Source organism: Leptodactylus fuscus, chromosome 1, assembly GCF_031893055.1.
Source record: "Leptodactylus fuscus isolate aLepFus1 chromosome 1, aLepFus1.hap2, whole genome shotgun sequence".
Lineage (NCBI taxonomy): Eukaryota > Metazoa > Chordata > Amphibia > Anura > Leptodactylidae > Leptodactylus > Leptodactylus fuscus.
The window spans coordinates 262,189,846-262,204,043 of NC_134265.1; the positions used below are offsets into that span (position 1 = coordinate 262,189,846).

Below are 14,198 nucleotides of genomic sequence, written 5' to 3' on the forward strand. Positions count from 1 at the left end.
CCTGAGATGCTATAGAAATATTATAGTACAAGTTAACTGTTAAGAAAACTTATTAAGGGCAGCTCAGCTGCTGCAGCACTTCATTCTCTTATGAAAGTGCGGTTTTATACACCAGTGTGCAGCTTTCTAGTGGTATATAAAACCACACTATCATGAGGACATGCAAGGTCCTCTTTAACCTCATTATAAACATCTCGACAACTACAGAACATAACTCTACACACCACAACTGCTGCAGAACATCATAATATACACTTGACGCTAGGTTCACACCTGCGTTCTGGTCTCCGTTCTATGGTTTCCGTGTTCTGCATGCCAGAAGACGGAAACCATAGACCGGGTCCGGCCGTGCGCGGCGGTGAGCGTTTTAGGCTCTCCGCCGCGAAACCGGATTTTTTTATCCGGACACAGAGTACTGCATGTCCGACTCTGTGTCCGGATTATAAAACCCGGTTTCGCGGCGGAGAGCGCAAAACGCTCACTGCCGCGCACGGCCGGACAGCTTTCTCACCCATTCAAATGAATGGGTGAGAAAGTCTCCTGCAGGTTTCCGTCTCCTGCCTCTGTTTTAGGCAGGAAATGGAAACCTCAAGTACGGAGACCGGGCACAGATGTGAACGAGCCCTGAGCTGCTACTGAACCTCAGCTACTGCAGAACATCATTATAAACACATTAGCAGCTACTGAATAGCAAAAAACTTATGAAATTGTGTAATAGAATGAGTGAATATGTATTTTATAGAAAGATAAAAGTAAAAAAAAAAATATATATACCTCACAGTATACAGTATGTTATGTTGTGCAGTGAGATCCTATGGATAACATATTCTATTGTATACCTATGCAGTTGGATACATTGCAACCTTTTGTTGGAGGTACTCTAAACATGAATTGTGATAAGAGTATGTGTGCCTACCTGAACCATTTTGGTCTTCATCCAGATCTTCTTTCTGGATCTTGGCAGGTGGTGTGCTTTTGTCCACTGCAGAATTCACGATGTTCCTCTTTTTGGCTCGCCTTTTCCCCCTCACATCTTCTTTTAGTAGATCAACTTGTGGAATGGCTGACTTCACCAAGCTTGCTGATATTCTTCTCCTCTTCCTCCTTTGGCTCTTGATTGAAGTCTTCTTCTCATCGTTCGATGAGTCCACGATGATCAATACATCCTCTTCCTCCATGTAAGTCTTCTGCTTTAGTGTAGCAGAGACATCCTCCGGATAAATCCATGGATGGGTGGACTTCAGTGGACGGGATGGTCTTCTCCTCTTCCTCCTTTGGCCCTTGCTAGAAGTCTTCTTCTCATCGTCTGATGAGTCTAGGATTATAATAACATCCTCTTCATCCAGGTAAGTGCTCTGTTTTTGTCCAACAGGCACTTTCTTCGGATATATCCGTATCATAGATGTTTTCTCCTCTTCCGAGGTATCCAAAATAATAATTTCTTTGTTTTCCATCATTGCGCTCTGCTCTGGTCCAGCAGACATCTCCTCCATCACTAGTCGCCAACTGTCACTCTGAAGTGACAACCTCAGTTCAAGGGTTAATATTGCTTTGGCCGCATGCATGGCCCTGGTCATGCGATCAGTAACTGACCAATAGCATTCAATGCTGATCTTTGCTAAGGCATATTTCCACCTTTATTGAGATTTATGAAATGACATGTAACTTTCTCACAGTTGTTTTATTACCGGAGTGAGAGCTGTGTCATCTCATGTCAATTTACCTAAACCATCTAGGCATTGGTACAACAGGATATATGGGAATACTGGAGGGTACACTCACATACTGGGTCTGGATCTTTATTTATGGTTAAGTGAGCTTCTATTTCATCCTACTATCAGACCACAGCAAGCCTAGCCTAAAGTACAATGGTAAACTGCCCCATTGTTAGTATCTGTACTTTGGTACAGGGCAGTTTCATGTCTACTGCTGAGGGTAATCTGAGTGATCCGCTTTCTGCTAATGATGGCCTATCCTTGGGATTGCTCATTAATATTACATATACGAGGGTCTGACACCAGGGACCACTGCAGATCTGCAAGGCCCTGACCTGCAACAGGAAAGGGCCATGGACTGAGTGGCAAAAGGAGCACATGTTTTTCTGTGAAATTGGTGACATAAGTAAATAAAGAATTGGGAGGGAGGCGTGTTTATATAACATCTGTGCAGGGCCATAGGTGGCATCTTACCCTCAGCAATTGGTGTGAGGATCACCCGCCCACCCTGCCCTTGTTTCGGTGGTTTTTGTTCTCCCCTTGGTCAACTTCGTTTTTTGTTTGTTTTTCTCTGTCTTTCAGATTTCTCAGCATGGCAGGAGACCATGCCCAAGATGGAGGAGATGTAGGTCCTACATGCCCGCTGCTTCACAGCTGGGCATTCTGGCAAGGCTACAAGCAGGGCCAGTGTCAGCACCCGGCAAACCCGGGCAAGTGCCAGGGCCCCAACCTCCTGCGGGGGCCCACTGGGCTGCTGGGTGCTGACCATGTGGGGTGCTGAGGGACAAAGAGATTTCATCCTGCAGCAGATAACATTGGGTTTAAAGGAGCTCTATCAGCAAAATTATGCTGCTAGAGCCCCACATATGCGTAAACAGCCTTTAAAAAGTCATCTTCAGCCATGCCTCCTCTTCCAGCGATGTCTTTGGGTCCCATCTTCCTCCGGCGCTCGCGAACTGCCATTGATAAAAATTGACGCGGGTGCATGCGCAGTACAATGCTGCTACTACTACTACTGCTACTGCACATGCACCCGCCCCATTTTTTATCAATGGCAGTTCGCGAGCGCTGGAGGAAGACGGGACTCGGAGACATCGCTGGAAGTGGAGGCGTGGCTGAAGATGACGTCGGACCCTTAATGCCCGCCCACCGTGCACGATAGATAAGTTTGACATATTCTCTTTTAGGGTTTTATTTTAAAACAAGAGGGGGGGGTAGTTTAATATAACTTTTACGGTGCCTGAATAGCCCTTTTAAAGGCTATTCACGCATATGTGGGGCTCTTTCAGCATAAATTTGCTTAGAGAGCCCCTTTAAGGACCTGTGATGATGTCATGTGTGGGCAGAGCTACACGGGATGGTACAAAACAGTGTGGTGTTACACAGGAAGATGAGTCTGCTGGTAACAGTATGATGGAAGGTGAGGAGGAGAGAAGAGAACATTGTGAGCAAGAGGGGGGACATGGGGGTTCAGGCTTTTCGTGAGCAAAAGGAGGGAATGGTGTTGCAGTCTATGTGAGAATGAGGAGGAAATGGGTGTGCAGGCTGTGTGTGAGCAAGAAGGAGGAATGGGGGGTTCAGGTTCTGTGGTGTGGGCACTGTGAGCATATAATACTTTGTGAGGGTCACTGGTGAGCACATAATACTGTTTGAGGGCCATTGTGGCGCACGTAATACTGTTTGGGGACCACTATGGAGCACATAATACTATTTGGGGGACACTGTGGAGCACGTAATACTGTTTGGGGACCACTATGGAGCACAAAATACTATTTGGGGACCACTATGGAGCATGTAATACTGTTTGGGGACCACTATGGAGCACAAAATACTATTTGGGGACCACTATGGAGCACGTAATACTGTTTGGGGACCACTATGGAGCACGTAATACTGTTTGGGGACCACTATGGAGCACAAAATACTATTTGGGGGACACTGTGGAGCACGTAATACTGTCCCAGTATTGCTTACATTCCGGGTGCTGTGCTGCTCACTCACTGTGTTCTTGATAACTGCAGTTGTGCATACTAAAGCTTTATTCCTTTCAAGTATTTTAGATATTGCTTCAGTGCCCATAACCACCACTATAAAGAATTTGGTCTAGGAAGGGGGTAGGGGGCCCCGGACAAAAGTTTGCACCCGGGCCCACAAAACTTAGTTACGCCAATGGTGGCTGCCCTGGACCCATCCAGGCACCGCCATTAATATATCTTACTTTTAAGTAGATCAGTGTCTGCAGTTAAAATGCTTCCTGCAACTTGCCAGTCTTGTAAACTGCAAGCCACATGAGGCCTGCAGTTTGCAAGACAATGAGAAGGCAGACTTCTGCCTCTCAGCACAAGCACGTGATGACGTCATTGCATCGCGCCGCCTGTGCTGATACACAGATGTCCTGTGCTTAGACGTAAAAGAGGCGATGGCTCCATTCATCAGGATCCCAGCTAGATGAGTATAACTTTTTTTTTTTTTTTTTTTTAAAAGCTTGATTGTGGATATTTTAATATTACAAGGGGTTGTTTGGAGGGGGAAATTACAACTATATGGGAGGGGGCATTATGAACATAAGGATGGTCATTTATATAAGGCTTATTAGAGGGCATTATGACTACAAGGGGGAAGTTATTTACATTAGGAGGCATTATAAACATAAGGGGGTGGTCATTGATATAGGGGATAATTAGGGGTGCAGTATTTATGTCAGGGGGAATCGGGCATACTATGAGGGGGCAAATAATTTAATGAAAGTGGCACTTGGGCTTTATTAGTAAGCAAGCTGCAACAAAATAGCGCTGCAGGAAAAACTGCGGCAGTAGCGCATTGTGGTTTTTCCTGCAACACTTTACACTCTCTACTTCCATTATACCTATAGGGAAACTGCCGGTATTTTCGTAGGTATTATTGATATGCTGCGATTTCCAAAACCCTAACAATTTTGGAAATCGCAGCGAGTCCACTGCACATATTTTTCCACAATGTGTGGATGGGATTTGCTAGAATCCTATTCACTTTGCATGAACTGTAAAATGTTGGGATTTCCCATAGTATTTTTGCCACGTGAGTCCCCATCCCCACTTTGCGGTAAAATGAGATACACACTGTAATTTCCAAAACATGCCTGTTTCATGAGTTTTATTTTTAAATAGGACCTTTCATGAGTTGGGGCACATGCGGTTTTATATACTGCTGGAAAGCCGGTGAAGAGCTATCGGTGCAGATACCATAGCTCTTCACCATCAGAAGGGCGTTCTTGACAGTCATTCAGGAAAGCCCTTCCTCACAGCAGTGCCTATAGTGCTGTCATGTGAGAGCGGGGAGGAACGCCCCCTCCCTCTGCTCACAGTGCTCGTCCATAGACGAGTATTATCAGGAGGGGAGGAGGCGTTCCTCTCCGCTCACACAGTACAGCGCTATAAGCGCTGCTGTGAAGAAGGACACTCCTGACAGACTGTCAGGAAGGCGCTTCTGACGGTGAAGAACTACGGTACCAGCACCAATAGCTCTTCACCTGGGGCACAGATCGTGAAAGCTGACAGTGGGGTATAGTGGAATGTGATGGACCAGGTATCGGTAGAGTTAGTGATATCTGTAGCACCATATGTGGCAGTGCAGCAGGGAATAATATGATGGACCAGACCTCAGGACATATGTGGCTGAGTGGTTGTAGTTGTAGCAACATGTGTGACACTGCGGCAGGGCATGATATCATGGACTGAGCTGACTGGTTGCAGCGGTTTAGGATTAGTGGGAAAGGGGAGATCACATTAGCGTAGATACATAGTAAGTATAGAAAAGGAACATGAACTTATTTTGTTTTATGGTTTTTTTGATCTTGAAAAAATCAATAATAGCCTGGCCAGAGGATCCTTTGGTATGCTGGTGTCATGAAACAAAGTTTATCTCCTTTATTAACAAAATCCTGCATTATTTCACTTACTTCTCTATCAAAAAAGGCAAAATTGTTGTAGGTATGATATATTTATTAGCTACCCAGAAAAATTACATTTCAAGCACAGAGACTCCTTCTTCAGGCATTTCCAAATGAATGATTGGGAACTCAACACAACACTTAGAAGATAATACACTAAAGGAATTAGTTCATGAGGTGATATGTTAGTAAGATAAGGTAGGGTAATAAAAGTGAGGTTATATGGGTTAAGAGTGGATATTGTGTGGCTTGGAGTCATATGAGTCAGTCTGATGCAGGGGGGGGGGGGGTTAAGTGTGTCCAAATAAGGGCTCATAAATCCAGGTGTTAGAGTAAGTCAATTATATAAATTTTATCATCAGCTTGAATTCCCAAATTTTACCTTTTAAAATAAAATAGAATAGCACTTGGGGATTGATTTGACAACTTGGCACAGTACAGAGCATACAGCATAGTGCCCAACTAACAATACCATGCACAATACAATACAAACCATGTAGTATGGTGGGTAGAGTAGTGGGAGGTTGAGGAATGAGGAGGGGGACACAGATATAGGGTACAGATATAGGTGTAGATCAAGTAGTCCTCAACTTTTATGGGATCCGATCCTCATCTCTTGATCCTCAGTGCTTGGCTCCTCATGGGTGGTCTTCTCCTGCTTGACTCAGTGTTTGCTTCTTGGTGGGACATATGGGGTTTGGACATCTGGTGTCGGTGCATGGCTGATTGTCATAGCGTGTAGGTACCAGGATCAGGACCTAGTGGGCAGGTTCAGAAGCACTCCTACATCATGGTCAGGGACCCTTAGTTTGTGGACTGACTAGAGAATCAGGACTTTTAGGTCTGACAAGCTATAGTATAGCCTAGAGAAGTGTTTTCCCATAGGGGTATCCAGCTAAAACTTTATTGTGTGCCTGTGTAAATACATTATGGCCTGCAGTTTTTGTTTTTTTCTGCAATGTAAATTCCTGCATTGGGGCACCTGGTACATTTTATTGTGCTACATAGTACTACACTATTTTCCCTATACCTTGCTTCTCTATTGGAAGCTCTTCCCTGCTTTGCTCTGTATATAGTGTATTGGGGCTTGTGTGTATAATGAAGAGAATATAAGGGTGAAGGGTCACTTTAAAGAATTATCACAAAATGTATTACTAACACAAATGCTGCCAGAAACGTTGTTCAAAAGTTTAGTTACAATTTAAGGGCACAGTGTACAGAGCGCCTTGGACCAGTGTGCAAGAATCCTCAGTCCTAATAGGTCACATGATCCTAGCAGCTTCATTTTACTAATTATGAAAACTTGACAGACTTTCACGAATTGTAAAACTTTAATTCAGCTCAAAGAATTTTCTACATATTGCTTAAAGTAAACTGATTGAAATTACATAATCAATAGGACTATTGATAAAAACTGCAAGAAGGAATAAGCTTTTATTATTTATTATTGCCGTGTGTGTGTGTGTATATATATATATATATATATATATATATATATATATATATATATATATATATATATATTTATATATATATATAGGGAGAGACAGTTCAAAGCATTACTAAGTTGTGGACAATGTTGTCGTATTCATCAAATGTTATATTTTGCAATAAGCGGTCTTGTGACATGTCGACTTATCCATTCAAAGTAATGTGCGACCTTTGTGTACACACCAGGGTAACCAGGCTCACCGCAGTTCTCCCCCCAGCTTACTATACCCCAAACATATGCCACACCCTCAGCATCATGGCAGACCAGGGGTCCTCCTGAGTCGCCTTTGCAGGAATCTATTGATCCATCATAAGTCCCTAAAAGAGTAAAGCAATAATAACCATAAGATACATTTTCCTAGGACATTTTCATATATGACAGTTTCGATATATTGTATGATCATGTATAAGTCGTTACAAGATTTTATAAGCTCTAATTTACCAGAGTCGCTCAGATCTTGTTTTATTATTTTACATGGAATGATCAGTTGGAAGTAATATGGTATGTTCACATGGAGTTTTTTGGCAGCGGAAAAAATCTGCTTCAGGAATTAGGACATGTTTTTTGATGCGGTTTTTTACATGAGGCGTTTTTAGTTTTAGTTTAGTTTGTTTTGTTTTTTTGCTTCAGCACAGTGTATACACCTGAAAACTTCTCTTTGAAAAAAGCTAGTTTGGTCTTTGCAAAGAACATGTCAAAAACCGCAACGTGGTTTTTCCACCTCCCATTGACTTCAATGGGTTTTTCCAGGAGGAATCTGCCTGAAGATAGGTCATGTCGCTTTTTTTCCCGCTAGCTGAATAAAAATGCTAGCGGGAAAAAAAGGATCCCGCCTCAAAATCCGCTGGCAAAAAACTCTGTGCGAACAAACCCATAGTGGGTTTTAATGGTATTGGCTGAAAACCAATATTATTATGAAGACTTATGCCATGAGCAGTTTGCCGGACTGTGGAATTAATGCAAGGTGTAGAAAAGTTAGGCTAAGGCACCACAAAATCACCAGTCATTTATTGATTACTCTTCCGGTGTATGTGTGCAGTCAGTTAGCCAGCCTTTTACTGTATCCACACAGAACCCCTAGAGATATTAACGTTTCTCTCTCTCCATTGCTTCTCATTTCTAAATCAGTTCACACATTTTTGCCATCAGCTGCACCACTAAAATATGACAAGTAATAATGTGGAACACACTTTTCTCATTTAGAAAGTAATAAGAAACATTGTCTTCATGGGAGGTGTAGTTTAGGGCAGATTGGTTATGTAGCATAAAATAAATTACTTAAAGTTTGGAGTACAGGAGCATTTACTTTGCAGTTTGGGCTTCTTTATCCGCTGTACAGTAAATGGCTTTTGGTGTTATATCACATCACTCTATATAGAGAGTAAAAGGCCTTTGATGTTATATCACATCACTACTGTTCGGGAGCTCACTGCATAATAGCCTACTATGATGCAGCGGCTACTATGCACAAGGCGAAGTCCACTCCAGTACTATGGCCCACACGTGGACCATATTCCTCAGACTGGACTCACTTGTGTGCAAGGGCTCTTAAAGTGGCTCGATCTTTGGGAAAAGTCATTTTTAGATAAGCACATCCTTGTATAGCCTTTAGAAAGGCTATTCCACACCTACCTTTTGGGTGTAAATCGCCTCAGTGGTTTTTGAATGAGACTGTTTTTATACACATGCTAATTAGCCTCTTGGTGCACCCCGGAAGTCTGATCGTGCACTCTCTGCCTATTGTTTCCTATGTATGTATGTGTACAGCACAGGCTGCTGCTGCTGACTTCCTTCTTCCTGTTTGCACACACAGATAGGAGGGAATAGCAGAGATGAGGCTGCTGGGAACTTCCTGTGCTGGCTGGAAGCTCATTAACGTATTAATAAAACGGACTTATTCAAAAGCCACTCAGGCAATTTACATACAAAAAGTAGGCGTGAAATAGTCTTTCTAAAGGTTATGCATATATGTGCTTAGTTAAAAATGACTTTTCCCAATGATAGAGCCCCTTTAAGTCTAGACAATTTGTAGAGTCTCCGCATTATTTTCTTCCATAAAGTAGCACAGCAATGGAAGAATTTAGGCTTACCTGCGCACTCCATTTTGTCAAAGAATCTTTCCTTGTAAACACTTGAACAGTTGTTCATCAGGTGAATATGGCCCCACTTTAAATGAAACACTTTGCTTAATCCTGTATGTCACAAATGGATGAAGAACATGTTACATTTACTTGGTATTTCAGTTGTTAAATTAAAGGGGTTGTCCAGTTTCTTTGTTTTTTCTTTATAATTTAATATCACTGTTACTGGGACAATAAACATAACTAATGAGTTCTCATCTCTCCCTGGGCCTCCGTTTCTATTGGCGACTGCTCCTTTGGTCTGAATACAGGTCTCCGACTGATTTCACCAGAGATGTTCCATTTGTGCTATGGGATCCCTGTAGCCAATAACAGGCCTTAGTGGTGAACTCTTTACAAATGGCACAAGACTGTTGAGGCCTATAATTGACTAAAATGTTCCCCTCGCACAAACAGCATGAGACATACAGTACAGACCAAAAGTTTGGACACACCTTCTCATTCAAAGAGTTTTCTGTATTTTCATGACTATGAAAATTGAATCTATAATTTTCATAGTCATGAAAATACAGAAAACTCTTTGAATGAGAAGATGTGGCCAAACTTTTGGTCTGTACTGTACATACAAAGCAACAAAGATGCCGCCGCTGGAAATGGAGATCCAGGGACAGGCGAGTCCTGGTTTGTTATGTTTATATCCCCAGTGACAGTGCTATGAAATCATAAAAATATGAACTGGACAACCAATTTCATATTATAAAAAGCAATGTTTCCAGTAGGCGTTATTTAAAAGAAATGTAAAATCATCTTATTTTTTATTACCCTTAATCTAAATGTATCACCTATCCTGTGAAGAGGTGATATGAGTCTAAGCGCTGGGAGGTTTACCGCTGGGTCCCCTACTAGTTACTAGGGGGTCCCGAGCTTTCTGTTCCATCTCAGTGTGTGATGTACATAATATGACAGGTAGTATATCCCACAACACCATGTTCATGAGAAGATGGCACAGAACAAAGAGTCTTTACTCACAAACTCTGGATTCACAACTCAGTTTAGGCACAGTCTCTTCAAGAGGACCTTATGCCACCTTCCAGCAACTCCAGTTCTTACCACCTAGTAATAGGTGCCAGTTCAATGATTTCTCTAGCCCCCACCATTCTCATGGAATCAGTTCAGTTAAGTTTGGTGTCTGATATGATATTTAGGCTTGGTACTCTCAGGCAGTCAATGTTAGGCAGCAGCAGAAAAGGGAATGTGATTCAGAGCTCCAATCAGAGACAACCAGTGTCAGAGCTCAGAATCGCACCCTAGCCTGCTCCTGCCTGACACCGCCCTCCTGACAGTACAGAGCCTAAATAGCATATCAGGCACCAAAACTAATAGCACTATTGCTTGCAAAGGTAGTGACTAGATAAAAAATTCCAACTGTGCTGGAATCAGTAAAGCAGCAACTATTAAATGATGCAAAGAGCTGGACTTGGTGATGGTGGCGAAGGGTCATCTTTAACCCCTTCCCAACATTCGCTGTACTAGTACCCAATGACACCCATAGCCGCCGGGTGTCTACTGTTTTATACAGTAGGCACCCAGCGCTAATGCCCCTGGTCGGTGCCCCTGTATTTGTCATTGTAATGCAAAAGTACAAGTTCTGTTGTTACAGAACTGCAAAATGATATAGAGAAAAAAGTTCCATTATTGAATATGATTTCCTTTAATTGTAGATGCTTACCATCTCCACGTCCCCATCCAGATACTGTGCAAGTGTCCCCTGCTTTGAATTGATATGGTGACCAGGGCACACAAGCAGGTACCAGATTATTGTCAGCTTGCATACATGTCGGTTGTTTGTATATATTTTGAACTTCCAGCAAAGCAATATCATTTTCATATGTGTTAGGGTTGTAGAGTTCATGGACTTTTACAGTTTTCACTGGGAAGGAATCAATGTCGTTGTCATAAGCCAGAATATTCAGGAGCTCAACAATGATACGGTATTTGTGGGCCTGGTCTGACCTGCAAACATGAAATATCAACTTAAAAATAGAATTTTTCAAATAATTACTTAAATTAAAACAAGCATATTTATCTGGGTTATCTGAGAATTTAATATTTAAGGGATATCCTTATGTTAAACCAACAATATCTAATGTTTGTGTAAGCATTGTGGTGTCTTTATTAGCACAAACCACGTCATCGTTTCTGTAGTGGCAGTGGGTAGTACCACACACAGCACTTCCCCATGTGTTTGAGGGGGAAAGAACTGCAATACCACACAGATACTACAAAATGTACAGCAAGGAATGGGAAACATATAGGAAGCTCTTCTACCTTCTGCTCAATCCACTTCTGGATTTGGTTTAAAAAACCGCCCACTACTAGAAGACAAGAAGAGGGGAAGGACTGCTTCCTCAGACACAGGAAGGCTGGTAAGTATTTAAGGGGATAGGGTAGGGGGTGTTGGTGACATCCCGTGTCTGAAGCGGTCAAACAGAATGTCACTGTATTATAATCAGAAAGTGTCCCTGGAGCAGTCACATGAACACTCCAGGGATATGGGTAATTATAAATTTTTTTAATTGAGTAAATTAGAAGTTAGGTGGGGGAGGGAGTTTAGCGGAATAATTAGTTTATCTGGACAACCCCTTTAACCACTTCCAGACCACCCATTGGATATATAAGTTCGGAAGGTGGTTGCCTTGTTCTGACAGGACGTACTGGTACGTCCAAACAGAACTCAGCAGCTGCATGATCTGTAACTTCATCTGGAGCTCCCAGAGAGAAAGCAGCACTCAATGAGTGCTGTATACACTGCTACGGGCGCCGCCATGATGTGGCCGCCCTCTGACCCGGCAGTTACGTAATCCGCCAAGCTCAGCGTTTTACAAGAGCTGCTGGGTCCTACAGCACCCAGATCAGCTCTGTAAGTTGTATATACTAACATGCAGGCTGTATTCCTCCTGCAACTGGGGCTAAATCAGTCTACAAGACAAAAGAAACAGTGATCAGATGTCCCCAAAGGTCTATTATGACCTTATGGGGACACCATATTAAAACAAATAAAAAAAAATAATAGAAAAGTTAAAAAGAAGGTAAATAAAATAATTTAAAAAATAAATAAAATACGCCAATAAAACACTGTTGTTAAAGGTTATGGCCCCACCCCTGACGACACCATATAAAATAGAAAATACCGTAATGGAGAGGAAAACTATTTTATAAAGTTTTTCAGTAGCACTTTATGTTATTAAATAAAAGTGAAAAACAGACGTTTTTCCTCCTATTATGTTTATATTTTCCTAGATATAAAAAAATTAAAACAAATGCAAAGATAAAAACAACACAAAAATAAAGCCCTATGTGTCACAGAAAAAAAGACACAGAAATTAGTAGAATAACACATATGATAAAAATGTTACAGGCCTCAAAACTGCACATACAAAAAAAACGAAAATGTGTCTGGTCCTGGACCACAAATTGGCCCGGTACTGAAGTGGTTAAACAAAGGTCACACATAGCATATTACAGCTACAAAAAAACGCAGAAGAAATGCTTGTGCTTTTTATTGCTTTTCTGCTCTGTTTTCACAGATAAAATGAACGTGTTTTTGAAAACGCTAGATTTTACACAGCACTTTTTTTCTGCAATGTGAGGATACGATTAAATAGAATCTCATTTACTTTGCTGGGACTGAAAGTCTAAAGCCCCATCATAGAGGGCCACAGCCAAAAACGCTACAGGAAAAACCACGGCGGAAATGCATTGCGGTATTTCCTGCGGACTTTCTGTTTCCATTATACCTATAGGGAAATTGTTTCTGTAAGTATAATTGACATGTTGCGATTTCCAAAAACTGCAATTTTTTTGGAAATCGCAGCGTTTTCACTGCACATATTTTTTTGCAATTACTGTTTGCGCCACGTGGTGCCCCAGCCTAAGAAATACTGGCATTTCTTATGGCGTTTTTTTCTTCTTCTTTTTCTTTTTTTTTTTTAATAAAGAAAACTCTACAGAAAAGGGCAGTGTTATAAGTAAGCCTAGCAAAACTTTTCACCTAATATAAAAAAATACATGGAAATATGTCTCTAAATTATTGTTTTGTGTGAAGTATTCTAATATTTGATTGGACCATTTCATGTTAGTTTAGTAAATTCCCATGAAGCGTATGCAAATCCAAAATGATGCTGTGATTAAATGCACTTATGTTGTAGGATCCGTCCCAGAATCTGTTAAAAATTATGGGTAAAAAATTCTTTCATGCAAGAATTTTTTTGTACAGGAAAATGATGGAAACCTGCCTGGAAGCCCATCAGACCTTATTATTGAGAAGATAATATTATGGACTCCATTGGTATCCATCTTTTTAAATATCCAGTACTTCTGTTATTTCCATTGTTCTACTTCTACAGTGGAGTTTCTTTCAATTCTTGGTACAGTTTGAGTGCAGAAGCTAGGGGTATATCTGTGTGCAGACCAGCGGCAGTTCAGACTGCTAACCCATAGCCGATATCTAGATTTCTGCAGTGGATCTGGAAGCTGATTTTTTCTTTTTGTGAACATGGTCTAAATTTGTATACAGGCAGTCAGAATTCTATAATGTAACTATGGCCGTATGTAAGGAAACGGGGATACAGAGATGTGAGAAAATTAAGCTTTAACCCCTATATATAGTTATAAAATTACCGTAATCAGAATAGAATGGTGGACATAGTATTTAGGTACAAAAAGTAGACACACTTGAATTGAATGTAAAGCCCTGTACCTGACACAGTGAGCAGCTGTCAATACCCAGCAGCCACCAATATAAATTCCTCCACAGTTAATTTTGGAGCCATCTTTTATGGCCACTTGCCAAGGAAACTGATTCTGAAATGAAAAACAAAATTAATTACATATCATTCACGGAAGAGTCAGTACACATTAACAATCCTAAGTAACAAAATAAATCTGAATCTCCTCTCCATTTTACTCAAGGGATGCTTAAG

The 14,198-nt window shown here is 41.5% G+C and overlaps 1 protein-coding gene across 2 annotated transcripts in view; it reads right to left on the minus strand.

Annotated features, from left to right (window-relative positions):
- Nucleotides 1–7,169: 7,169 nt before the first annotated feature.
- CFI (complement factor I) overlaps nucleotides 7,170–14,198 on the minus strand; it is a 40,617-nt gene continuing 33,588 nt past the window's right edge. For both annotated transcript variants that reach the window (XM_075286736.1, XM_075286743.1), the window contains exons 10-13: nucleotides 13,976–14,079; nucleotides 10,946–11,229; nucleotides 9,226–9,327; nucleotides 7,170–7,452 (exon numbers count right to left, since the gene is read on the minus strand). In XM_075286736.1, the coding sequence (XP_075142837.1) occupies nucleotides 7,235–7,452; nucleotides 9,226–9,327; nucleotides 10,946–11,229; nucleotides 13,976–14,079 (708 nt within the window). In that variant the 3' untranslated portion in view covers nucleotides 7,170–7,234. The remainder of the gene's footprint in view (nucleotides 7,453–9,225; nucleotides 9,328–10,945; nucleotides 11,230–13,975; nucleotides 14,080–14,198) is intronic.